We start from the raw sequence: 27,909 nt of genomic DNA, 5'->3' as shown, positions 1-27,909 counted from the left end.
CTGTTTCCTCTGCTGGGTAACAGAAGCAGTAATGGTCAGATCTTCCTGGGGTCTTGTGAGGACTAAAGGAGTGTCACATGCCTCATTGTAGTGGTGTCTATTATTTTTTTAAAGAGATTAAGTATATGGCACTGTCTATATACTTAACACTGTTCTACTAAGCTTTCTTCCTCTCCGTGGTTTCAAGGGAGCCACATAGGGAAGCAGAATGGGCACCAGAGACCCTGTTGACTGCTCTTATGCTGCTCCCTTTGGTGGCAGAACTGGAGCCTTCCTCCTCTCTATGCTCTTGCCACTGTGGCCAGGCCTCTCACATGGTCCTGACTCAGTTTACCAGCATTGCTACAGAGAATGCGACAGGAATTTAAAGAAAGTGGTTAGTCCACCCCCATGGGATCAGGCTTAGAGAGTCAGCACAAGAAGCCTACTGGGTTCCTGCCATTAGGCCCTGACAAATGACCTGGGCCTTGGCCAGCCAGGTGAGGACAGCTCCTCTGGCCAGTGGTGGAGACAGGTGTGGCCAAAGGAGCAGATAGAGGGGCATACATTTCCTGTCCCTAGTGTTAGCTGTTGCAAATGCTTTCGGAAGGTGGGAGTCATGTTAGAATAAGTCTGTCTTTGTTTCCATGTTTTACTGCCTGTTTAAGTCAAGCGAAGCCTGCTCGGCCCAGGTTCTGTAGGCTGGTAGGCAGGAACCATTTATACCTTCTAAGGTGCCCCCTGAAGATGTGAGGCTTCTCCCGTGCCCTTTTACTCACTGTTTCCTCACTCAGTCCTCACTGGCCCAGCATCTCCTCTGCTGACTTAATAAACTTGCTACTCAACAGTGTACTATCTTTGCCAATGGGAAGGAGGAGAGGGGGCCACTGGTGACACTCTGCTATATGCTGCTACAAGTAAAAACACATAGCTATATGTCCCTGCTGAGTTCTTCCCTCTGCTTTTCCTGAATCTATAAATCCTCTGGAAAAAGTTTTACCAGCAATTGGGAAGAGTAAGCCCACCACCTCATTCCTTGCCTGAAACTGAGATCAGTTGTCAAAGATGACAAGAGAAGGCAAAAAATGACATACTGAAAATAGTGGTGGAAAGATATACACATTTTATTAAATTTAAAAAAAAAAAACAGGATCTAGAACACTGATTTTAAAAATATATAAATATAGTGTGTGTGAGAACGTGTGTGAGCTCGTGCATGCGCGTGTGTGTACATTGGAAGGATATACACTAGACTTAGCATTAGTTATTTTGGAACAGTAAAATTGTCAGTGATTGAAACTTTCTTATGTATACCTTTTTGTATTGTCTAAATTATATTTTTATGAATACATTACATTTGTAATAAAAATCAATAAAGTTATTTTTCTTTTGGAAAGAAAAGTAAATTGTGATCATCCTTCAAGAGTAGAATAGATGAGTAGATTGTCATATAGTTATACATTTGCATTCTATATAGCAATGAGATAAAAATGGGTTCAGCAACATGGCTGAATCTCACAGACTTAATGTCAAGTGACAGAAACCAGATATGTAAAGAGTGTGATTTTATTGAACTAAATTGCAAAGTAAATAAAACGTTACTATATTGTTTAGGGCTTCACTCATAGTATTGAGATATAAATCCTATACCATAAAATATCCCTTTAAAATGTATAATTCATTAGAATAGAAAACACATTCACGAAAAGACTCGCATGTGAATATTCATAGCAGTATTATTTATAATGGCCAAAAAGTAGGAACAACCCAAATGTTTATCACCTAATGAATGGGTAAACAAAATGTCAGTCCATACAATGGAATATTATTTGGCCATTAAAAGGAATGAAGTACTGATTCATGCAACAACATGGATGAACCTTGAAAACATTATGCTAAGTGGTATCTTAATGCAGTTTTGTTTTGCATTTTCCTAACAACAAAAGATGTTGAGCATCTTTTAATGTGCTTATTGGCTATTGTATTTTTTTGGAGACATGTCTATTCAAATACTTTGCCAGTTTTTAACCTGGGTTTATTATTGAGCTGTAAATGTTATTTATGTATTCTAGTTCCTTATCAGATATGTGATTGGCAAATGATGTCTCTCATTCTGTGGGTCGTCTTTTCACTTTCTTGATAATGTCCTTCGAAATACAGAACTTAAGTTTAGATGAAGTCCAATTTACCTAATTTTTCTTTGGTTGTTTGTATTTTAGATATCATATGTAAGAAACCATAACCCAAATCCAAACTATATTTGGATTTATATCTATATTTTTAATATTTATATCTATATCTATATCTATATTTTTTATATTTACATCTATAAATTTATATCTATATTTTTTCCTAAGAGTTGTATAGTTTTAGCTCTTAGGTTTAGGTCTTTGACCCTTTCTGAGTTTTTACATATGGTTTGAGGTAGGAATCCAAATCTCTTATTCTTTTGCATGTAGATATCTAGTTACCTCAGCAGTATTTGTTGAAGATACTATTTTTTTCCCATTGAATGGTCTTTGCATCTTGTTGAAAATCAGTTAACTATAGATGCATGAGATTATTTATGGACTCTTAATTCTATTTCATGGATCTATATATCTGTTCTTATGCCAATACCATACTGTTTTGATTACTATAGCTTCATAGTTAAGTTTTGAAATCTTGAAGTGTGTGTCCTCTAACTTTGTTCTGTTTTTTTTTTTTGCTTTGGATTCTGGGTCTCTTGCATTTCCATTTGACTTTTAGGATCAGCTTGTCACTTTTTCCAAAAAAAGTTGCTGGAATATTGACAGCAATTTGAGGAGTATTGTGATATTAACAATATTAAGTCTTCCAGTCCATGAACACAGAATATCTTTCTTTTTATGAGGTTTTTAAATTTTTCCTTCAACAATAATTTTTAGTTTTCAGGGTAAACGTTTTACACTTCTTTTGTGAAATTTATTCTTAAGTATTTTGTTCTCTTTGATGCTATTTCAGATGCAGTTGTGTTCTTAGTTTAATTTTTCATTTGTTTATTGCTAGTATATAGAAATAAAACTTATTTTTTGTATTGATCTTATATTCTAAACTTGCTGAACTTATTTACTACAATACTTGTGTGTGTGTGTGTGTCTGTGTGCTGTGTGTATATGTATTTCTTAGGATTTTCTATGTACAAGATCACATCATCTGTAAATATAGTTTTATTTCTTCCTTCCTAATTCAGATGCCTTTTATTTCATTTTATTACCTAACTGTACTTGCTAGAACTTTAATTATAATGTTTAATAGAAGTGGCAATGGCAGGCATTTTTGTCTCGTTTCTAATCTTAGAGGGAATACTGTTAACCTTTCACCATTAAGTATGTTAACTGGTTTTCTCATAGATGCCTTTGTCAGCTTGAGATAATTTACTTTTATTTCTATTGTTTTTAGTGTTTTTATCATGAAAGAGTGTGAGATATTGCCAAATATCTTTTCTGAGTCTATCGAGCTGATCATATTTTCTCACCTATTATTCTATTGATTTTTGTTTATTGAACCAACTTTGCATTCCTGGGATAAGTCCCATTAGGTCATGTTGTGTAAGCTTTTTAATATGTCGTTGAATTCATATTGCTAATATTTTGTTGATTTTTTTTGTGTGTGTATATTCATAAGACATATTGGTCTGTAGTGTTCTTGGGTTTTCTTCGTCTGATTTTGGTATTGGGGTAATACTTGCCTTGTAGAACAAGTTGGGAAGTATTTCCTCCTCATCTAGTTTTTGGAGAAAGAGTTTATGATGTACTAGTTTTAATTCTTTAAACATTTGATATACTTCACCAGTGAAGCCATCAGCTCTTGCACTTTTCTTTGAGAATATTTTTTATTACTAATTCAATATTTTTATTATTATAGGTCTATTAAAATTTTAAATTTCTTCTTGAGTTAGTTTTTGTGTATTTCTAAGAATTTGTCCATTTCATTCTAGGTTTTCTAATCTGTTGGTATACAGTTATTCATAGTATTCCTTCATAATTATTTTTATAGTTGTAAATTTGGAAGTAATGTACCCTCTTAAGTATTTCAATCTTCTCTCTTTTTTTCTTCATCAGTCTAGGTAAAGGTTTGTCAAATTTGTCAATCTTTCCAAAGGGCTAACTGTAGGTTTTGTTGATTTTCTTTATTTTATTTTATTTTTTCACTTTTTATTTATCACCACTCTAGTCTTTATTACTTCCTGCCCTCTACTATTTTTTTTGCGAGGGGGAGGGTGGCATGTACTTTGCTTTGCTTTTCTTTCCCATGTTTCTTAAGGTGAAAAATTAACTTGACCTCTTCTTTTTTAATATCGGCATTTATAGCTATAAATTTGTTTCTAAGCACTGAGTTCACAGATTCTATAAGTTTGGGTATGTTGTATTTAAATTTTCATTTACACAAATAATTTTCCAGTTTCTTTTCTGATTTCTTCCTTGGACCATTAGTTATTTAAGAGTGTGTTGTCTGAAATATTTGTGAATTTCCCAAATTTTCTCTTGTTATTTCTTTCTCATTTCATTCCATTGTGGAGAACACATTTTATATGATTTCAAACCTTTTAAATTTGAGACTTGTTTTTTGCCTGATATGGCATGTCCTGGAGAATGTTTCATGTGCATTTATAAGAATGTATATTCTGCTCTTGTTGGGTAGAGTGTTCCTATAGATGTATTTTTTATCTAATTGGCCTATAATGTTCAAGTCATCTGTTTTCTTGCTGATCTTCTGTCTAGTTGTTCTATTGATTATTGGAAGTGGAGTATTGAAGTCTCCAGCTATTGTTGTTGAATTGTATTTTTCTACCTTCAGTTTTGCCAGGTTTGGCTTCATGTGTTTCGTGGTTGTTAGCTGTATATATACTTATAATTGTCATGTCTTCTTGATAGATTGAACTTTTTATCATTATCAAATGTCCTTCTTTGTCTATAGTGACAGTTTTGTCTTAATGTCTATTTTGCCTTGTATTAGTAAGGCACTCCAACTCTCTTTGGGTACTATTTTCATGATATGTCTTTTAAAATCCTTTTACTTTTAACCTATCCATTTTTTGCTTGTTTTAAAACTTATTTTTGTTTTTTTCCTCCTTTATTGAAATATAATAGACTATTAGTTGCTCATATTTACATTGTACAATTCAATGAGGTTTTTTTTCAATTACAATTGGCATACAATAATATACCAATTTCCATTGTACAGCATAGTGATCAGAGATTCACATAACTCACAAAGAGATCACTCCACTAAATTTAGTATCCCTTTTCCCCTTACATTTTAATACAACATTATTAACCATCTTCCCTGTGCTACACTCTACCTCTCCATGTCTATTATGCAACTATCCATTTGTACTTCTTGATCCCTTTGCTTTTGTTCACCACCCCCCGCAACGTCCCTCCCATGTAGTAGCCCTCAAAATATTCTCCGTATCTGTGACTTTATTTCTGCTTTTGTTGTTGTTGATGTTTATTTTGTCCTTTAGATTTCACATGTACGTGAAATCATGTGATACTTGTCTTTCTCTACCTCACTCATTTTATTCAGTACAATACCTTCTAGGTCGATCAAGGCAATATCTTTTTTCATCCCCTTACTTTTAGTCTGTGTGTGTCTTTTAATCTGAAGTGAATCTCTCGTAGGCAGCATATGTAGGGGTCTTGTTTTCTTATCCATTCAGCCACTCTATTTTTTATTTGAAGCACTTAATTCTTTTCCATTTGAAGTACTTGTTGATAGGAATGTAGTTATTACCATTCTTTATTCATGTTTTGATACATGTTTTTTCTTCTTAAAGAAGTCCCTCAACAATTTCTGTAATACTGGCTTGGTATTGATAAATTCCTTTAGCTTATTTTTGTCTGGGAAGCTCTTTATCTGTCCTTTGACTCTAAATGATAGCTTTAACAGATAAAGTATTCTTGGTTGTAGTTCCTGGATTTTCATCATGTTGAATATTTTGTGTCAAGCCCTTCTATCCCGTGTAGTTTCTTTTGAGAAATCAGCTGCCAGGCTTATGGGTTCTCCCTTGTAGGTAACTAACTGCTTTTCTCTTGCTGCTTTTAAGATTCTCTCTTTGTCTTTAACCTTTGGCATTTTAATTATGGTGTATCTTGGTGTAGGCCTCTTTGGGTTCCTCTTTCTTGGGACTCTATGATAGTTTCCTGGGGTTGTATGTCTACTTCCTTCACCAGGCGAAGGCAGTTTTCTATCATTATTTCTTCAAATAGCTCTTCAACATCTTGTTTTCCTTCAAGTACCCCTATGACATGGATGTTTTTACATTTAGTAGTGTCTCAGAGGCTCCTTAAATTAGTGTTATAGTTTTGGCTTCTTTTTTCTTGCCGTTCTGATTGAGTGTCCTTGGCTTCCCCATTCTCTGTATCAGCTGTTCTATCCTCTTCTTTATCCACTCTGTTTATTCCGTCTAATACACTCTTCATCTCAGATAATGTATTCTTCATTTCTGACTGATTCCCTTTTAGAATTTCCATCTCCATTTTTATGTTTTTTTATCTCTTTGTTAAAGTTCTCACTGAATTCATCTACACTTCCCATAAGTTCACTGAGCATCTTTATAACCAGCGTTTTAAACTCTGTATCTGTTGGATTGCTAGACTCCATTATTCCAGGATCTCTGTTCTGTTCTCTTATGTGGTTTCTGCTTCTTTGTCTCCCTATTTTGGCTGCTTTTCTGTGTCTGTTTTTATATACTAAGCAAAGCTTCTAAATCTCCCGGTCTTATTAGCGTGGCTTTGTATGTTAGGTGTCCAGTGGCACAGTCCTGAGAGGGGTTTAGCTGCAGGCCAAATTTAGCCCCAGCCTGTGCCCCTCCAGGGCTACCTGTTAAGATTCAGTAAGCAATCCAAAGATGCTGTCCTATAGTTCCCGCGGAAGGCCACATCAGAAACCGAAGCCAGATGCCACCAGTGTGAGTCTTGGTGCTACTCAGCAAGGAACACTGGACTCTCCGAGGACTCAACTGGATGTGGCTTGGGTGGGGCCTCAAGTTGGGGTAGGCGGAGTTTCAAGGAATCCTCTGGTCGGAAAGACCTCTGTTATCCAGATTGGTGATGCCTCAGCTATGGTGGCGCTGTGTCCAAACACGGGGTGTGGGGGAAGGCTCAACAGAGGAACAATGGATACCACGGGCACTTCTATCTGGGAGAGAGCCTCGCTTCTGGCCCTCACTCCAACAACTCAGTGTTCTCCTATAAGTCCCTGTTGCCCCCTGTGCAGCCAACCCATCACTGGTGCTCAGAATGAGCAGGTCCATCACCGTGAAAGACCATTCACAGACATGGCCCCTTTAAGAGGTATCTGCAGCCTCTGTCCCACTCAGCCGCTTAGGACCGGGCAGACTTGCGTTTTTGCCTCCTCCCACCTTTTACCATTGCAAGGTAATTAATTATTTCTCTCTCTAGTTGTAGTGCTTCTGTTTGTCTAGATCTCTGATGACTTTTCTTGCCATTTGCTCTGTTTTTCTGTCACAACTTTGATGTGGTTGCAAGAGGGATGAACAAAGACTCTATCTGTGCCATTTTTTCCTGTCTCCTCAACCTAGCCATTTTTATTTAATGTAATTACTGATTAGGATTTTTATCTCCCATTTTGCCATTCATTTCCTATGTCTTTTGCGTTTTTTTCTGTTCTAACTTCCATTACTGCCTTCTTTGAATTAGATGGATATTTTCTAGTGTATCATATTTGTTCTCGTGTCATTTAAAAATATACATATATATTTTAGTTATGTTCTTAGTGGTTGCCCTGAGGTTTACAATTAGCACCTTAGCTAATTGTAACATTAACATTCTAATACAAATTAATAGCAATTTAATTTCACTAGTATATAAAACTTTGTTCCTGTATAGCTCTGTACACTTTCTCTTTGTGCTTTTATTGTCATACAAATTGCAGTTTTTATAGATTGTGTGCCTATCAACACTTACTGATAATTACTATGTTATGCAGTTGTCTTTAACTCAGATAAGAGAAAAAAGTTACTAACCCCCCAAAATGCATTTATACTGTTTCTTACATTTGCCTACATGGTTACCTTTATATTGTTCTTTATTTCTTTTTGTGAATTTGAACTACTGTTTAGGTCCCTTCATTTCAGCCTGAAAGATGTCCTTTGGTATTTCCTTTGGAGAAGGTGTGTTAGTGACAACTTCTCTCAGTTTCTGTTTATCTGAGTATCTCTTAATTTCTCCTTCATTTTTTGAAGGATACTTATGATGCTTATAGAACTCTTAGCTGAAAGTTTTATTCTTTCAGCACTTTGAAACTGTCATCCCACACCCTTCTGGCTTCCACGGTTTCTAATGAGAAAAGAACTGTTAATCTTATAGAAGATCTCTTGTGTATGAGTTGCTTCTCCCTGCTTTCAAGATTCTCTTTGTATTTGACTTTTGACAGTTTGACAATGCTGTATCTTGGTGCGGATCTCTTTAAATTTATCCTACTTGAAATTTGTCGAGCTCAAATATGGAAATTTTTTAAATCACATTTGAGAAGCTTTTGCCCATTATGTTTTCAAATATTCTTTTAGACCTCTTTACTCTCTCCTTTTCTGAGACTCTCATTATGTATCTGTTGCTGTGCTTGATGGTGTCCTACAGGTCTCCGAGGACATCTTCATTTTCCTTTTCTATTTTCTTTTTGTTCTTTAGAATGGATAATCTGTTGACTTATTGTTAAGCTCAACGATTCTTTATTTTCTCTGTTCAGATCAACTGTTGAGCTCCTCTAGGGAGTTTTACATTTTACCTATTATATTTTACAACTCCAGAATTTCTATTTGACTCTTTTAAAAATATTTTTTATTTCTTCATTGATATTCCCAATTTGGTTAGAGTTTATTTTCATACTTTCATCTAGTTCTTTAAACGTGGTTTCTTAAATTCTTTAAACATTTAGAATAGCTGATTTAGAGTTTTTGCCTACCTAGTCCAATGTTTGGGTTTCCTCAGGGATAATTATTATTAATTGCTTTTTCCTCCTGTGTATGGGCCATACTTTCATGTTTTTTTGCATGTCTTTTTTTTTTTTTTTTTAATTGAAAACCGGACATTTAAAATTATTTAATGTGACAACTCTGGAAATCAGATTCTCCCCTCTTAGGGTTTCTTTTTATTGCTGCTTGTTATAGTAATTTTTTGTTTAGTGACTTTTCTGAACATATCCTTTAGTCTATATTCTTTATTGTATGTGGTCTCTTATACTGTTTGGTATTTCCTTTGGAGAAGGTGTGGTCAGATAATGATTGGTTAGAGATTTTCTTGGATGCTATGCCTGGAACCATGCTTAGTGGTCAGGTAATGATTGGTTAGAGATTTTCTTGGATGCTATGCCTGGAACCAGTAAGTCTCCCAGTCTTTGCCAAGGGGCTCTGTGTGCTTATGGGGACATACCTTTAACATTTAGTCAGTTACTTACAACTCTGCCTTAGCCTTCACTTTCTGTTTGTGCAGAGACTCCAAATCATCCAGGGGTAAAAGCTTAGGACCTTCTCAAGCAATTCCTTAGCATATTCCTAGTTCAATATGGGTGGCCTTCTAAATTCCCAGAAAAGTGTAGGAACTTTTTAAAACCCATATAGGCATTTCATTCCCCGGCTTTTCTTTTTAGGATTTTGGATAGTGTATTATTTACCCCAACTATTATTCACTGCTTCAGGGAGCCACAAAGTGCCTATAATTTTTTTCAACAAATATCCCTCAGGGAAAAGCCATTTTATACTAAGTGAACTACAGGTCAGGTGAAATACAGTCTGCAAGTGGCATCAGTGAACCACCTGATAGGCCAGATAATGACATTTCTTTGAGAGTGAGGCTTTAAAAGTGCTCTAGCCCATTCTTTTCTCTTCAGGCTGTTGGTTTTTAATTAAGTCTGCTGCAGAGCCAGAGAGCAGGGGATGGGACTAAGGCAAGTTAAAACATTCTGGACATTACAATGTTGTTGTTCTTACTGAGATTCAGCATTTTTTCTTGAGTAAATACTACCTATGTTGCTCTAAGTCTTTGATTAATTTCCAGAATTCTGAAAAAGTTGATTCTGACAATTTTTGCCAGTTTTCCTGTTGCTTTTGTGAAGGAGAGAATTTTCAGGGGTCCTTGCACTTGCACCACCAGTTTTGCTGGTTCCAATTCATATATTTTAATGCTCTTTTCTGTATGTTTGTTTTTTTCCTCAAACATGTGCATATTAAATAAAAATTTTTGTAAATTAGGGTTGCAGGAAGCCATGTAGAGCAGGCACCAAGTTAAAGGCTGTGGATTAGTGAGAATGATGCGAACCTCTGGTGGACAGAAGGGCCTGAAGACTTGCAGGGTGTTGGCCCCATTGGGGTCAGGAATTCTGCCCTACAACCCCTGTTGCTTTGTGTCTCCCAGGTTAAGGCTACCAGGGGCTTAGCTGTGTTCACATGGATGGGACAGAGACCCGACAGAGGAGACCAGAGGAGCTAGTGCTGCCACACACCCTTAGCACAGGAAGACTCCCTACAGTCTCAGGAGATGGACTTCTATGTGTCCCGGAAAGCCAAAAGGTGGCTTCTAAACCACTGGGGACCGAGCTCAGCAGGGAGACCACCTTGTCCATTGGCCTTCAGGTGACAGTGCCCTTCATGTTTGCAGGCCTGGGACTGTCCTGGGCTGGCATACTTTTGAACTACTTCCAGGTAAGGGGGAACTCAGTGGTGGTGGGGGCACTGTCTACTGTTGACCTGGAGAGCAGACAGCTGCACTGTGGATTCGGCTTGAGGAATACGAGGCAAGGCCTTCTATTCTCAAATACAACTTTTCTGTAAGTCACGTGAGGTTCTTTTAGCCACTGATGTCAGAGACTAAATTTAACCTAAGTTAAGCTTTAAAATAATTTATTAGCGTATATAATTGAATTGTCTAAGGAGTTGAATTTCAGGCCTGGCATAATCCAGGTGCTTAAATAATACCAAGATGCTGGCTCTTTCTCTATTTCTTAGCTCTGTTTCATCTTCAGGCAAGATTCTAAACCTAGAGCTGGGGGAGAGTAGCCTTTGGCAGTCTATCCTTTGTATGTATGCTTTAAAAAGAGAGAGAGAGAAAGTGGTCTCTTTGTCAATATCCAGACTAGTTTCAAAAAATTAACTCTGATGTCAAATGTCCACTCCTATTCCAATTATCATTCCCTGAGGGATGGCATTCTCTGTTCAGCCAACCTGACTTATATTGTCATCACTCTTTGAGGGGGAGGCAGGGGCCCTGATTTATACCTTACCAAATCCCATAGAGTGAAGAACTAGAGTTAGCTATCAGACAAAATAGTTACCCATGTACCATACCTTTCCTGTTCTTCCACCTTCAAAGCCCCATTTCCTTCATCAACATGTTTTTCAAAAGTCTTCCCTGGAAAAGCATAGTACCCAAAATTCTTTAAGTTATTACTTGCTTGATCTTTCCTATTAGTTGGCAACCAGCTAAGAACAAAGATTGTCTTGAGTGGGGCAGGCTTGGAGAAGCAGGGCTCACATGCCCATCAGTCTCCACCTCTGCCTTACTCACTGCTGCAGGGGCTCTGTGCCAAAGGGACCCTGTGCCCACGGTCTCTGTGCCCCACCCCTCACTGATTTGGAAACAATCAAGGTTTGAGTCCCACTCTGCCACTTAGCTGTAAGGCTGGGGGTTTCAATTTTTTTAAGCAACACTTAAAAATCAGGAGATTTCATGTAAAAATCCGAATTCCTATTTCTCTTGAAAACTTGGCAACTCATAAAACATTGGACCCACATTCCCTCGTGGCCATCATCAGTGGTTGCTGGCCGCTCTAGGTGTCTGTGTTCTCTGGTTTGCCACAGTCCCCACCATCCCACTTCACTGTTATCTGTCTGGCCCCGACTGGAGTTCTCAGTGACCCTCCCAACACCCTAGCTGTCCAGTTCATAACATCACAGCACTGGTGACCGCCAGCTCCATTCCCAGGTTCCACCTAGACTTTGTCAGGCCCCATGATAGTTATCTCTCAAATTGGAGTCCCTATCCAAGGCCTGCTCAGTTCTATTCCCTATGTTTGGGCTCTCTGTGACTTCTAGATTCTCAGCCGCCTTCTTTATCCCAGTGACCTGGCCCTCTAGCCCCTTTTAGCACGTGGCAGTCAGCACTGCTCTAACCTCAAGGGCACCTCAGCACTTGGCTTCTATGTATGAGGAGTTCCACATCCCAAAGATTTTCTCCCATGGATTCCCTCCTCCCCATCCCACTGGCACACCTCACGCCAGCCTCTTCACCACCCTCCTTACTTTTGGTCTCACTCCCTACAACTCATTCTCAATACTAGCAATTTTCAAGAAGTCTATTTTACTGAATGTTTCTTTTAGTATAACATCACTGAGCATGTTTCCCCTCACACACATGCACATTGAGATACGTGTATGTATATATCACATCTGTATATTTATTTTGACTTATATATATTTATATACACATTCATATACATAAATCCCCTCTACATTAGTTTAGAAATTGTATACACACACAGACACACACACATTTACACATAGGTTTATAAATTACATGTGGAGAGGCAATATACTGTGTTGCTTAAGAGCCCAGAATCTGGGGCTAAAGTAATTGGGTTTGAGTTTGACCTATGTCACTTACACATGTTGCTCTCTGTTTCCCAGTTTTCTAGTCTGTAAATTAAAAATGACCCTATACTGTTGTTAAGAGGACTGTAAAATGCTTGTAATACTCTGCCTGGCATTAGAAAGCACCCAGTGAGGGTTTATTGCTGCTATTCTAGTTGCCCCTGATAATCTATCACATATAGTGCTGTGCAGATTTTTAAGAACTCATATGAAAAGGTAAAAATTAGTCAGGAATATCTATTTTGGCTTTTCTTTCATGTGCCATTGGATTGTTTGCACCCCATGTGGGGGTGCGGGGGGTCACTGCCTGAATGCTATGTCAGATGGATCTCTACAATGCAGACCTTTCTGACTTTTAAAATCTCTGTTGAGTTCTCTATTGCAAAAGGAATAAAATCCAAACTCTTAAAATGGACATCTAAGTGTCCTGGAGTCACCTTGGCTGTATCAGTTAGGTTGGTTTCAGCCACAAACACTAGAAAACCTGACCTGTAGTGGGTTAAATAAGAAAGAAATGTGTCATTTCCCAAAATGAGATTTCCAGGACAGGATAATTTCAGGGTTAGAAAGTGGTGGCATCACTGACTAGTGATGCCTCCAAGGACCCACGATCTTTCCATATTCCTGCTGGGACAGCTTTGTCCTCACAGCCACATCATGTCCAGAGAGATGAGAATGGAACATCTGTTCTGGTTCCTCCTGCTTAAGCATGAGGACACTTCCCTAGGAGCCCCCAACAGAGCGCTCAACTTCTCACTGGCCAGATTTGATGCACGTCCACTTCAAAATCAAGCCCTGGCAGAGGGAATGGAATGGCCATACTTGGCTTGGCCTGATTGGGCTAAGCAGAGAAGAGGGTCACCTGCCCTGCGATGTGGGTTCCTTTGTGCAGTTGTGTTCTGTGGAGAAGAATGAAAAGGGGCAGCGGTGCCCCACTGGCTCGGTGCCAGCGTGGCCCCCATCCTACAGCTCCGCCCATTCGGTGCTGGCATTCCTCACTTGTGTTGTCTCCTCCCCTCCCTGTATCTTCCTTCCCAAGTAGAGAGGCCTCCTGTCATCCTCCCTGATCCCATTTACATAGGTAGTCTTTCATGGAGCCTTTCTTCAGATGCCAGCCTAACATTTCACCTTTATGTGGGACACTGCTTCTACAGCTGATGGGATATTTGCCATCTCCTTTCACCTTGTGTATTGATCTGATGCTCTACATAGTTTGAATGTGAACTGCCTGAGAGTAGAGACTGAAACTTTTTTACTAATTTTTTTTTCTGGAAAAGGTAAAACATTTATCTGGTTCAGTGTTCAAAAGTGTCACAAGTGTGCACAAGGACAAAGCTCCCCAGTCTACCTAGAGACAACCAGTGGGCTCCAGGTAGTTGTATTTTCTCTTGAAGCTATTTTATGCATGTTCAAGCGAGTTTTTATATCTACTCATCTGTCTCTGTATGTTTTTTCTCATCCTTTTACCCAAGTGGTGGCATATTCAAACCATTGAACGCTCTGCTTTTTTAACTCTACAATATGTCTTGAAGATTATTCTTTATATGTATATTAAGAGTTGCTTCTTTTTTAAAATGATTGTTCAGTATCCTATCATATAGATATACCAGAATTTATTTAACCACTTCCCTCTCATGTGTTTTTAAATTTAACAACTTATTAGTTTGCTTGGGCTGCCATAACAAAGTACCATATACTGTGGGGCTTAAACAACAAAACTTATTTTCTCACAGTTCTGGAAGCTGGAAATCCAAGATGAAGGTGTCAGCAGGCCTGATTCCTTCCAAGATTTCTCTGCTTGGTGTGTAAATGGCTGTCTTCTCCCTGTGTTTTCACATGATCTTCCCTATGTGTGTGCCTACGTCCAAATTTCCTGTTCTTTTAAAGACACCAGTCATATTGGATTAAGGCTCACCAAAATGACCTTATTCTGATTTAATTACCTCTTTAAGGGCTCTATCACCAAATACAGTTATATTCTGAGGTACTGGGGGTTAAGACTTCAATTTGAGGGGACACAATTCAGCCAATAAGAGCAGCTTAAAATAGTATCCTAATAAATGCTGCATTGAATAACCTTGACATTTTATACATGAGTAGGATACATTGTTGCAAATAGATTTGCTGGGTCAAAGAGTACATGTATTTGTGACTTTTATAGACATCGCCAGATCACCTACCCTGGGGGTGGGACCAGTCATACTCCCTCTAACACCATACTCATCAGAATAGTCTGTTTTCAGCTTCTTTGATCTTTCACTCTCCGTTAGATGGGAAATTGCCTTTCATTGTACACTGTCTTAGTTTCTGTTGCTGTGTAACAAGATCTCAAAACTGAGCCACATAACAGAGCACTCGCTTATTATCTCATGGTTGCAGTGGGCTGAGATCCAATTTAGCTGGGTTTTCTGCTTCAGGATCTCTCATGAGGCCACAGTTGAGGCGTCAGCCATGGCTGTAGTCATCCTCCCAGCTCACTCACATGATGTGGGCAGGATTCAGCTCCTGGCAGGTTGTTGGACTGAGGGCCTCAGTTCCTCATTGGTTATTGCCCAGAAGCCACCTTCAGTTCTTTCCCCTGTGGACGTCTCCAACGTGGCATTTGCTTCATCATCAATGCGTGGTCTGAGAAGGAAATAGAGTCTGCTAGCGAGACAAAAATCACTGTATTTAGTAACCTAATTACAGAAGCAACATCTTTGCTTCTTTGGCTAGAAGCAGGTTGCTAAGCTCAGCCCACGCTTGAGAGAAGGAATAACACAAGAGTGTCAGTACAGGCAGCAAGGATCTTTGGTATTACCGAATTCAAGGAGTTCATTTTGTCTGCATGCGTCAAAGCCAAAAGAGACAGGAGTTTGCAGCAAAGAAAGTAGTGGTTTATTTAAGGAAATGGTGCCAAGCCCAGAGACACGGATGAGCTACCACTCAAAGACTTGGCTTCCCAATGGCCTCTAGGGGATAGGTTATATAGAGGAAAATTCAGTCATGGTAGCTAAGAGAGTTGGGATCATGGGCTCTACTGATTGGTCAGGGCTAGGGTAAAAGGCAGTTGATCATTGCATCAGGTCCTGATATCAGTCATGGTGTCTTCTGTCTGGTTTCAAGGGGATGCCAGTAGGGTTGTTCTACTTTCATGAGTGTGGAGCTGCAAGATGTTATCTTTAGTTTGACAGAAACACTTGTATCTGTGGTCAGTGGACCTGAGGCTTTGTTCCTAAGACTGATGCTGACCTAAGGGTGTAATGATTAAGGGAGTGGTTGTCCAGTATGTGGAAGGATAAGGAAAGAAAAGAAGCAAGTGAGCAGAAGGCCAATTTCAATCAAGGGGAAAGAGAAGGAAAAAAGTTATCTTAAAGAAGTAAAGATTTACAGTTACATTGAGGCCATGGTCAAGGGCTGCCAGCCATGTGCATTGTAGTGTAATTCACATCACTTATTATGAGTGAGTGAGGATGAATATCCTTGGATATTTCTATTTATATTCTTTGCCCCTATGGGTATCTTTTTCTTTATTGATACCTAAGTGCTCTTTATATATTAAGGTCATTTATCCCTTGACTTTGCTTTTGGTGGGTTTCTTGCTGTGAGATATATATATATCAGATTAATAGTCTTCCTTTAAGGCTCTGAGCCTGTGTCCTCCTTAGAAACAGAAGCTGCCTCTTATACAGTTCTCCAGCTGCTACATGCCCACACAAGGCAGCATATATTATGAGGTTAGGGGACATGTTCATATGAAGAAGACAGAATTCCACTCTTTGTCATGAGTCGGCTTCATTGTGTTACGTATATCGGAAAATCAAACTGGCAGTCCTCAGACATCTGTTGGTCTACAGAGTGGTCAAGAACCATGGGCCCCACGTGCGTAGAATAGAGATAAAGAGGAGAGATCACATTTTTTAGTAAAGACATGTAGCAGCCTAGAAAGACAGGGAGGACAAGTAAACTGGCTAAAGGGAAAGGCAAGGAGCTACGGAGTTTTGTGAGGGAAGAGGTTGGAGACTGGGTTGGGCAACCCAGAAGATGAGACTAGCCTTTTGTGATTGCCTTCTCTTTTCCCAATTGGTGAGGGAGGGATCCTGACCCTAGGGTTGTAGGGATGGTTGAAAACACAGGCACCTAACACTGGACAGTTGAGATCAACAGTATATTATCAATCACATGCACTTAGAGCCTGAGAGAGGCCAGTGTGTCACTCAGGGCTCAAAGGAGGGTGCACTCAGTAGCAGTGTAAACCTGAAGGGTCTGTAGGAGGTATTGTGTGGTGTTAGAAGCGTAGGGGAGCCTCTGGTTTCTTCAGGAGGGTGTAACTGGCTTGTTCACAGGCTGGCAGGGAACTAGAACCCGCTACTCAGGGATAAGGAGGCACAGTTCCCATGAAAAGAGTAGGAGGGGCCATGTGGTTAGGCTATTCAGGCCCTGCCTGCTTTTCCCCATATGTCACAATAGTACATATTACTAATTTTAGGCTTTACACCACACTGACCTTTGATGCTTTGACACCAACTTAAACCTCGGTTGTGACTGCAACTTCTCAGGGGCAGATGAACTGCCTCCCTAACAAGTGAAGCATGCTCTTGACCAGGAGGGAATGAGGGCCCTGTGTGAATTTATATGTATTCCCCTTTGTGGCCAATAACTGCAGTTGGGGGACCCGTAGGGGTGGTGGTACAAAGAGTGTGTATCCCCAGGAAGCATGAATCCGCATTAATCAATGCCAGATTTATCAATCCCCTCAGCAGGAGTTCATTTGCTACCTATAACTTAAATATGTGGATTAAAAAAAGGGATTCTATGGAAAGTAACCTTACAGGGTGATCTGATCATAAATTCCTAACTGAGTAGGTTGTGATGGGTAGTCACGCCCCAGGCATATAATTTAGTAAAAGATTTATCTTTGCCTTAAGCAATCCTTGTCCATTGTTTCTGTGCATCTAGGTTAACACACCTTTGAAGTAAGCTGTATCCACCCTCTCGAGAGCATATAATCTTGTTAACTATGCTATAATCTAATCCCCCCACCTTGCTTTATCTCACTTCCAGGTAATCTTTCTGTTCTCTCCTTAATTTCTAATGCATAAAAGAAGCTGCAAAACTGTTATTCTCAGGAGCATTTGATATCTTGCTTCTTAGCATATGTCATCTTAGCATATGTCTGGACATTTCTTAGGTTAATAGTGCTTACTCAGTTGATCTCAAGGGAGCTCCCCATGTAGCCAAGGAGCCTGGGGAAGAGGTAACCTACTCTGACATCTGGCAAGGAACTGAGGACAGAGGAGGCCACCCTCCTACAGGTGGGATATGCCAGAGGGCCCAGGTGTTGCTCCTTCCTGTATTAAGGAGGCCTAGGCAGCTGTGTCTCTAAAAGCTCAATGGGCAGCTGGGTACAGAGGGTCTCAGGACACTCTGTGAGAGTCTCTTTTCAGGAGCGCTCAGTATTCAGCTAGCAGTTGCTCTTCTTTTGTATAGTGCGGGCAAAGAGAGCAAAGAGAGTTCTTGTATCATAAGTCCTTGGCGACTTATCCTATATGGCCCAGAGACTCCAAGATGCCTGGGTGAAGGTTGCTAAAGCCTCTTGCTGCAGTGAAAGTCTCTGAAGGCACTGATAGGAGTGCCTGCTTTTAAGTTGGACAGATTCTGGAGCCTTTTGTTGGCACCGCCCATTCAAGGCAGGCTGCTTTGCGAGTGACAGCATCACTGGGCATAAGTAAAACTTGTAGGTAAAGACTGTGTTACCTCCAGAATCCAAAAAGGACTAAAAGATGTTGGGCTTGTGTTAATGTTGTGGATGCCGAGAGATCAATAGCTGTTTTTTGACAGTGTCAGGATAGAGTTGTCTTCGGTTTACCAAAAAATTTTCGGGAATTTGACAAAGGTGGCAGGCCATGCCCCACATGTAGGGTAATGGCCCATCCTTTTCTTGTGAATTCTTTTGTGAGTATTTGGATGTCCTTAATGAGTGTGTCAAGTGAGTCTTCTTGGAGAAGGATGTTCTCAGTGTAATGTCAGACCTGTGCTCTTGGAGAAGTGCATGAAGTTAAGATCTTGCCTGCAAAGTCTGTGTGGTGGCAGAGCTGGTGAGGTACCCTATGAGAAGCTTGGAAAGGATATACTATGTCCTTTCAGAGTTGAAGGTCAACTGTGGTGGAGAGGCTATCGAAATAGGCATTGAACAAAACATATTAGCCAAATCTGTAGTAGCAAAATATTTACTGGTTACTGATTGGATGGAGTCAGTAATCTCAATAACATTAGATATAAGGAATGGGGGTTTCAATGGATGGAATTATAGCATTAAGGTTGTGGTCATCTGTGGTGAAACACCCTATGTTATTTCCAGGTTTAAGAACAGGCCAAATTGGACTTTTAAAAGAAGAAACGGTGGCGGTAATCATGCCTTCACTAAGTTAGGTCTTGTATGAAAATTTTCAATCCTTGAAGGCCCTGTGTTAGCTTACATTGGGCTGTATTAATTCTTTTAATGGTGTGGGGGAGGGGGATGTCCATAGAATCTTATTTTTGTCAAGCCAATTTGTAAGTCAGACTAGATGTCAGAAGTGCTAGAGAGCACCTGCCAAACACAGATGGTACCCAAAGGCACCTCACTCTGGGATATGGTCATTTAATAATAGGTCTTGCCTTGGGGGCTAGGACGACACTGTAGGATGGGTGAAGATTGGCAGTCCCCAGGGGAGATGACCCAATATGGAACAAGCTAATGTACTTGCTGGCCAGCAATTAGTGGCTCCATCCCAGGCAGCCTTCACCATGTCAGGCAAAGAGCAGTTAGTGAAAGTTGACAGGTGTCCTAGGTCAGTCCTAATGCTAACTGTTGTTTTGATCTCTTCTTTTGTACCTCATTGGTGAGGGAGGGATTCCTGCCCTAGCATTATAGCGATGGCTGAACACACAACCCCAGCACTGGACAGATGAGATCACAAAGTCTATCAGCCACGTGTACTCACAGGCAAGGGAGGACACTGCCTACCATGCAGTACCCCACAGGAGTTGTACTGGGGAGCAGAGCAAATTGCTAGGGGCTGTGGGAGGCAGGCCCTGTGGTAACAATAGGTTGAAGTATGTGCTGGTTACTGTGGGAGGTGAGATAGTATTGTTTGAATAATTCCGTTGGCTGGCAGGAACTAAAATCCACTACTCAAAGATAATCATGAAGCTACCAAGTACTCCTGATAAGGAGGTTGCTTAGCTAGGTGACCTTATCTACTGTTGCAGGAGAGGAGGGGAAGTTGCAGTTAGGCCATGGTTTTACCAGCTGTCAAGGCAGCAAATCATAATATAATTTTAGGTTTTATACACCACTCAACCTGTACAAGGTTGACTGGGTTTCTTTTTCTCTTTATTTCTGTGATTCTTTTTATTTGTTCATTCATTCACTCATTCATGCAACACGTGTATGTGTGCCATGGCACTATCCTGGATGTTGTGGTGGACACGACCACCAGTCCCTGCTCTCATGGCTGTCACAGTCAAGTGGAGAGAGACAGATAGCAGATGCATAAGTCAATGTTAGGTAGCAGAAAAGGCTATGAAGACAATAAAGCTGGGTGATATGCCTCAGCCTTGGAGAGGGAGGCCAGAGAAGGCCTCTCTGAGGAGGAGACACTGGAGTGAGGCCTGAGTAACATTGGAGGAGCTGCTTGGAGAAACTGCATGAGAGTAGGCTGGTGAGGGGGTGGAAGCGAGTACTCAGTTCATTTTTACTTATGGGTGGGTTCTACTAGTCAAATCAGAAGCAGAAAATAAAGAACCATTCCTGTTATTAAAAATGTAATTGGCTCAATTTCTGAGAACTTAATAGGGTGGGGAAGAATTCAAGCATTTAAGAATGACCATTTGGCTCTGAACTAGTCCAGGCTCAAGGTGACCCATGAAAAGAATAGTAGGCCGTTTTGAAGGTGTGCTTCTGGGAAAATAAGCAGTTCCCATTGAAGAATCAGAAGTGAAAGCTAGGAATGGCGATGTGCATTCTAGAGCCCTCTGCCCACCCTCAGAGGACCCACCTAACTGTTCTACAATGACACACATCCTAAAAATCGAAGGGGTTGGAATAGATGAATGGTTCTGATGTCGCAAGCCTGGGGCTCTGATTCATTGATCTGCACTGGGGCCGGAGCTGCACATTCAGGAGCTCCCAGGTAGTTCTGATGGATAGTGAACTGAAAACTACTGATATAGTCCCACCCCTCAAGTTATGGGGCTGTGGGTGGGTTAGAGGCCAACAGAGGGGCAGGGAATTGTTACAGGCCACCCAAGAAACCACCGATACTTGACCCAGATTTCACCTGCTGCCTGGTGCAGCCCTAGAATCTAGTTTAAGCTCTTTGAGTTTTTCCACTGTGCTACTGAACGGTTTTTAAAATTACATTCTTGATTTTCTAGATTATGACCCAATAAACCGTGTTGACATATTTTGTTCTCAAGTTGCACGGGGAAGTAATTTTTCTCACATAATGATATCTTTTATTTATTTTTGATGACAGTTTATGTTTTGATGGTTGTAAAAGCAAATAACCACAATAGAATGTACAGAAAGTTATAAAATAAAGGTCACTTGTAATTCTGCCACTCAAAGGTAACCACTGTTAAGATTTTGTATATATCCTTCTGAACTTTTTACTGCTTGTATGTGTGTGCGTGTGAGTGTGTGTCTTTATCTTAATTTCTCATTTGTTTTTTTAAACAAAAATGAGAGACTTTTTATAATTTATAACTTAATCAGGAATCTATGAAATTATGGAAATGATTATCTATTTCCATGTCTTTTGTACTAATGAAAATGGTTCGGGGTTCTACTGTGTCCAATTATAGATTGTATTATGATGTATGATCACATTCAAAACTATAAAGAAATCACAGGAATTGCCAAAAGTAGAAGAAAGTGATCACTTGTTGGGACTTCTCCTGCTGTGTGTCTTGGAAGTGGTATGGTTAGTGTCTCACTCAGGCCACTGAGAGGGGTTCTGTTTTAAACTAGTTAGGTCTTTGAAACCAGTTAACTTTTGCAACTCTTTTCTCAGAAATACACCATTTTTCTCAGCCTCTGACTGGTTCAGACTCTTGTTTGAACCAGTGGACCTAAACCACAGGTGGCAGGCAGCAACAGACAGGGGAAGGGGCGGAGAGTGGACAGCAGAAAGGGCAGTGGAGGCAGCCTGCCCTGGGAGTCAGGAGTCATAGTCCTGCCTTTGATGCTGACTTGGGGTATGATCTTGGGCAAACCTTTCAGGGCCTGTAGAAGGCAATCCTTGCTCATGAACATCCTGGAGATATTTTGAGAGTCTAGTGATTGAACATGATATAATTCATTGTGAAAGGGTATTGAGAAGCTACACGAATAGAACTGAAAATCTGTCATTTCATTCATTTGTTCATTTATTTGCTGGCCATTGTGTTCTTGTGTGTAGTTAACTCTGCTCTACGCTCTCCTCATTCCTTGGCTTTCCTTCTTAGCATTTCTCACAGATCATTATTACATTCTCATTTTTATGATTATCTAGTACACTGGAAAGCTCTAAGATATGTCTGTTCCACTAACATAGGCACCACAGCACTTAGACCAGAGTCTGGCAAATATTAGGCCTTAAGTACTAATTTATGGAGTAAATGAATAAATAATTTCTCTTCTGTAGCAGTGAATCTACCAGACTCCATTCTCAAGAGGAGCACAGTCCAGGAAGGGAGGAGAGTACATGCATGTGCGATTCATGCTAGCGTTAGGTAGAAGTGAACGTGCTTTCAGAGAGGTTCAGAAAAAGTACTTTGGGAATTCTGGGGAAGGAGATGGCCAGGAAGCTGGGGAGGCCTCAAAGACAAAGAGGTGCCTCAGTTGGCCATGAAGCCATGCAGGAGTTTGGCCTGGGCCATAAGTGGAGTCTGCAGAAGGAACAGTGTGAGCACAGCCATGGCTCATGGGAGGGTCTGCAGGAAGTTCCTTCTGTGATGTGCAGTATATGACCAGGGACTAGAAAGAGCAGAGGGCCAAATGGATGCCTTTTTTTCCCTCAAATTATGAAAGTCCTCGAATGCCTGGCCACAAAATCTTGACTTTTTCAAGTGATGACTTGACATTACTGATGACATTTGGACAAGCAAGTGACTTTGAGATGTATCGTGGGATGTTAGTGTGAAGAGCTTGTGTTACTATTGGTGGGCAGACGTGTTAGGAGGAAGGGCCATGATGAAGGATGTGGAATTGAGGTGGTCAGGGGAGGAGCGGTCAGAGTGAAGTTTGGGTTTCTGGCAGAACCATTCATTGAGGCTAGAAGCTTGGGGATAGAGGTTTAGAAGAAATGATCACAAAAGACTGAGTTTGAGGTACTTGTCCTTCTCCTCAATGGGGTAAACATAGTTTAATAGCTCAAGGTAGAGATCTGGGCTGGGGAGAGAGGTCTGGGAGTTGTTGATTTATCTGAGATGAGTAAAGTCAAGGGTGGGGATGAGGTTCCCCAAATGTCCCAGATATCTAGTCCTATGCAACAAATCACACCAATATTTCATGGCTTATTTAAAGCCAGTCATTCAGTTTGATCACGAATCTGCAAGGGTTTGGGTAGGTCTCACAGAGAAAGACCGTCTGCTCAGTGCTGCATCCTCAAGGGATGGCTTGCTAGGTAGGCACTGTACCCAACCCATGACAATTCATATGACATGAGGGTTGCTGCTGGCTGTCGACTGGAACCTCAGCTGGGGCTCTTGGCTGGAACCTCTACGTGTGGCCTCTCCATGTGTCTGCTTGGGCATCCACACAGCATGGTGGTAGGGTATCCAACCATGAACATCTCAAGAGATGAGAAGTGGAAGCTGTCAGTTTCTCAAGATATGGGTCCAGAACCAGACTGACACAGTATCCCTTCCACTGTGTTCTGCTGGTCCAGCAGATTGAAGGAGAAGAGACAGAACTCCAACTCTCAGTGCTGAAGAAGTTTAGCACTTCTTATATCTGGATTCTGGGAGGGGCTTAAAAATATCTATTGAGTGAATGAGTAAATGAACAGAAAGATATAGTGAGAGGAATATCTGGGGCTTGAGGGAAACAGCTATTTGAGACATTGGCTGAAGTTAGCAAAGAAAGGGGATAGATACACTTGGGGAGGTCAGTAAAATCTAGACTGGTAAGGGCTATGAACTTCAGGCTAAGGGGATGGGACTTGAGCATGGGATAGACAGGGGAACCCGCTAAGTGCCCAAGAGGGCCATGGAACAGGAGCAGAGGTGAGGCCTAGACCAGGGCCTGATCTAGGTGAGGTCCCCTGGGGTCCGCAGCTTTGGGCTTCTGCTGGCCTTGATCCCTGCTCCAATCTGCCCTCAGGCCTGGACATTCTGTCCCTGGCACCTGTGGAATGCACAGTGGGCACACCCGACAATAGAATCCCTGGGAGTTAGAGGCAGCACCCTAACCCCTTTTCCTCTGGGCCAGGTTGGTCTTACCTTTGTAGCAGATGAGAGTATGGCCCTTTTTGAAGCACATTTACAAATCTCCTGGGTCCTTGAAAAGACAGGGCTGTATTTCCTCTGTGAACACAGCTTCTTCGTGTGGCCATGAGCCCCTGGACATCGAAGTTGAGGTAACCCTAGGACGTGGCTTCTTTCTTGGGGACCTGCAGACCCTCAGAAGGCTGTAGACCCGGTCTGAGGAGTGAGTCCTTCATGCTGAGATTTCTCCAGGCCCTTATCTGCCAAGAGTAGAGGCCGCCCAGGGCACGCATGCAGAGGTGGGCAGGCCTCTGTGTGGCCCTGACCAAGGCCAGGTCTCACGTGGCTCTGTTTATCTGGGTTCAGCCCACGCCAGCATGGGCCGGAGGGCTGGATGCTGTCAAGGTCGTGCCGAGAGACAGTGATCCTCCTTGTGGCAGCTGGCCGAGGGAGGTCCTGGCTGACGTAGCAGCCACTCTCTGAAGAAAACCTGATCTCCAGAGAGCGGACGAACAGCAGGAGCTGGCCAAGACCCTGAATGAGGCTCTGAGTTACACCAGCCTTTTCTCCTCACTTGTTTGCTCTGGTCCTCTGCTGAGGAGCAGTTAGGGAACCCTCCCTAGGTGCAGGGCACCTGGCCACTCTACCTTTACGGATTTTTTAGGAAACGTATCCTGGTGAGGGTGAGGCGGACAAAGGACGGAGGGCTCCCTGGGCCTGGACATCTTGCTCCTGGGAATGTGGTCGACGGCCTGACCATGGTGGTCACCCAGCTGAATCTGGAGTTTCGCTTTCAGGGCAAGAAGCTTCGAGGCTTCAGTTGTGAGCTCACTCGGTCCCCCTATGGAGTCTTCCCTGAGACCGTCTTCACCATCACGTGCCAGATCATGGTACCCCTTCTGCTGTCGGGCCTGGGCATGATGACTGCTGGCCTGGTGATGGACACCATCCAAGTGCGTACTGGGGGTCTGAGAGGCAGCGTGGGGCCCTGGGTTAGGCATCACAGATAAGACAGGCCGGGGGTTGCAAGAGGCCGCTGAGTGGGACTGCAGCCCTGAGTCCAGCCTCAATGCCTGGGAGTCCCAGTATCAATGGTGCTGGCAGAAGGATCCTTCAGGAACCTCTGCATCTGAGATTTACAGAAGCTTCTGATGACCCTCTCTGAAAATAAGCCCTCATGAGCTACATTAGCCCCAGAAGCTCAAACCATTTTCCTTCTAGGAAATGCAGGCTCATTAGGCAGGGCCTGAGGGGTTCAAATCCTGGCTATGCTGTTTGTTCACTGTTGTTAGTATCCTACTGCTTCAGCTTCCCCATCTGCCGATGGGGCTAATAAATACACTCACCTTGCAGAATTGTGAGGATGGATGACTGAGTGCACCTTGTGTTGTGGCCCAAGGGTGATGGGCATTACAACTTCCAGCATCCAGAATCTCCATGGGGATTTTCCATGAGAGGATAAGGGCCAGAGCCTGGGCTGGGGGTCCAGGGCAGCGAGCGGCTATGGTGTTCTTCATAGGGTAGAGGCATTTGCTGGGAGGCCCTTGAGTTGTCACACACTCTGGCGTTCACTTCTCCTGGTGTGTTTATGCCCTGGGGTTGGCTAAGGTAATGCTGTTTTAATCACTGAGGGTTTGCTCTGTCTACTTAAACATTTCTTTTAGATTTAGTGTGTTATTTTAGATAAATTAGAAAGTGTACATAAGTGAAGGGGGGTGGGCACCTTCACTTGTCACATGTCAACATTGTGCCATGTATCTATCAAGAACAGAAAAACACATAAATATGTGGGATTATAGTACATGATGTGCTTTTTAACATGTAAAATTAAATTTAAATTTAGTTTTTTAACCCACGGGGACATCCCAGATAACACTGTACCTTCCTCAGTACACACAGCATCTTTTTATTAATGCCCATCCAGCATTTCCCAGTACACCTGTCTGAATTGGAGAGGGGTCATCAACACCCACCCTGGCCCACTGGTCTCTGAATGAGGCTTGTGATGCCTCCCATCACAAGAGACCCCTGCTTGTGATGGGAGGCATCCCATCGCAAGCCTCTGCTTGCATATCTCAGTGGATGGGACACTCACCCCTCCTCGGTCTGGAGAAGCATACTGGCCAGCTCGCTATTAGAAAACTTGTGTTCATCTGGGCTTGAGACCTGGATACCCATCATTCCTGCTTCTTAGCTTCACCCCTGGGGCTGCTTTAAGAGTTTGTCACCCCTTTCCTACTACCTTCCTGTGGATACTGAGGGGAGAGACTCTCTGCCCTGAGTCTCTTCTTTTTGACCTTCTACAGCTGCCTCATGTAGAGCATGGCTCAGAACCTCTTCACCCCATTGTGTGTCCCTCAGTTGCTGCAACCTGGGAGGGTAGTTGTCAGTTGGGAAAGCTCAGCAGAATCTGGAAGATTTGGTGAAATATGGAGAGTAGGGGGAGTGGAAATTGTGCCTGACCATCTGCAGAGGTGGCACAGGATGCCAGTCCAGGAGAAAGTCTAGCTGGAGGGCAGAACACCTTTTCTGACTCTGCATTAAAGAGCCATCTAGGAGACCAGAAAGGAGAAAAAGGAGTATCTTGGGAGACAGGCCCAGAGTATACATGGGGAAGGCTGTCTGCAGATTCTGGTCTTGAGCCATTCAGCTTTGGGAGGTCCAGCAGCTGGGAGAAAGAGAAAATAGCTCTGGAAGTCATGTCCCATTCCTTCTCACCACTTAGCAGATGTGGTTCCCGTGACTCCAGGGTACTGTGAGGTTCAAGGGCACTTGAGTTTCCCTGGCTCCCAAGCCTGCACCGCTACCTCCCTGTTCACCACCACTCAGCAGTGCAGGAAGCAGCCTTGGCAACACCATTCCAAAGGGAAGCCCCACAACAAGGGACAGGATCCTGGCTCCTGGCTCCAACTGTACCCAGGCTGGTTCCTGCCTGGAGCAGCAGGAAGCCGTGTTCTGGGGCCTCAGGAATTATGAGCCTGCAGTCAGCATGACCACCTGGCTCAGCAGGCATGCCTTGTGGGCTCTCCCTGGTGCAGTCCTGAGACCAAGGGCATTGGTTGCGTGCTGGCCTCGTCTCCTCTCAATCTGGGGCCCAGGGGTCTCTCTCTTTCTGGGGTCTGAGTTCAGTCTGTGGTTGGACCTGGAGACTGAGGCCTAGTAAGTGGCTAGAGTATTAGTTTGCTTTTTAAAAAAAAAATTTTCAGTTATAGTTATTAATAAAATAAATATCTTAGCTGAGGTTAAGCCCTCTTTGACCACAGCCCTCAGTCTCAGTTTATTTCCTGTATTGTCAGGTCGAGCATGTCCTTTCAGACCTTTTTGGGGTTTATATATACACATGTGTACCTGGAGTCCACAAGAGTGATTTTTATTGTTGTTAGAGTGTGATCGCTTGTCACTAAATTGGAGATGAATCAGGGTCCCTGCCTTTGAACAGCTAATAACCAAACGCAGAGTAAGATAGATGAATTAACTCATAAATCGGGCTCCTCCTTCATTCATTCAGCATATTTTGTTGAACTCTGCCAGCTGCTCTTGGGCCCTGGAGGTGCAGTGGTGGGTAGAAACAGACCAGCTCTTGCCTTCTTGGCATTTGTAGTCTAGTGAACGAGGCACATGCTCCTCAGATCAAGGAGTGTGAGGGAGTGGAGGCAGTGAGCAGACATTTACTTGTGAAGGAAGAAGGAACAATCCATTCTTACTAGAGGAGTCAGAGAATCTACAGTTAGCAGGACAGTTGGAATTGGACCTTAAAGGATAATGTAGCAGTTTCTAGGATGACGTGAGAAATCAACAAACATTCCAGGCAAAGGGATCAGTGTGTATATAGATATGGAGAGATGAGAGTGCGCATTTGCAAAGAGTGA

At 42.0% G+C, this 27,909-nt stretch overlaps 1 protein-coding gene across 26 annotated transcripts in view; it reads left to right on the top strand.

The window, feature by feature from the left end:
- Positions 1–27,909, top strand: part of SLC41A3 (solute carrier family 41 member 3) — a 99,229-nt gene that overhangs the window by 5,168 nt on the left and 66,152 nt on the right. For 7 of the 26 annotated variants that reach the window (XM_039843556.1, XM_039843554.1, XM_039843564.1 and 4 more), the window contains 2 exons: positions 10,377–10,663; positions 24,838–24,993. The exons of 7 other annotated variants lie outside the window; for them this stretch is intronic. In XM_039843556.1, coding sequence (XP_039699490.1) covers positions 10,409–10,663; positions 24,838–24,993 — 411 coding nt within the window. In that variant the 5' untranslated portion in view covers positions 10,377–10,408. Of the gene's footprint in view, positions 1–10,376; positions 10,664–13,888; positions 13,983–24,837; positions 24,994–27,909 lie in introns of those variants that run through there. 12 more of the 26 variants (XM_039843568.1, XM_039843580.1, XM_039843572.1 and 9 more) reach the window with 5 other exon arrangements.

The sequence above is a fragment of the Pteropus medius genome, unplaced genomic scaffold, assembly GCF_902729225.1.
Source record: "Pteropus medius unplaced genomic scaffold, Ma_sr-lr_union100, whole genome shotgun sequence".
Taxonomy (NCBI): Eukaryota; Metazoa; Chordata; class Mammalia; order Chiroptera; family Pteropodidae; genus Pteropus; species Pteropus medius.
Note: the sequence above shows the minus strand (reverse complement) of the source record. Positions and strands in the feature narration are given on the sequence as shown.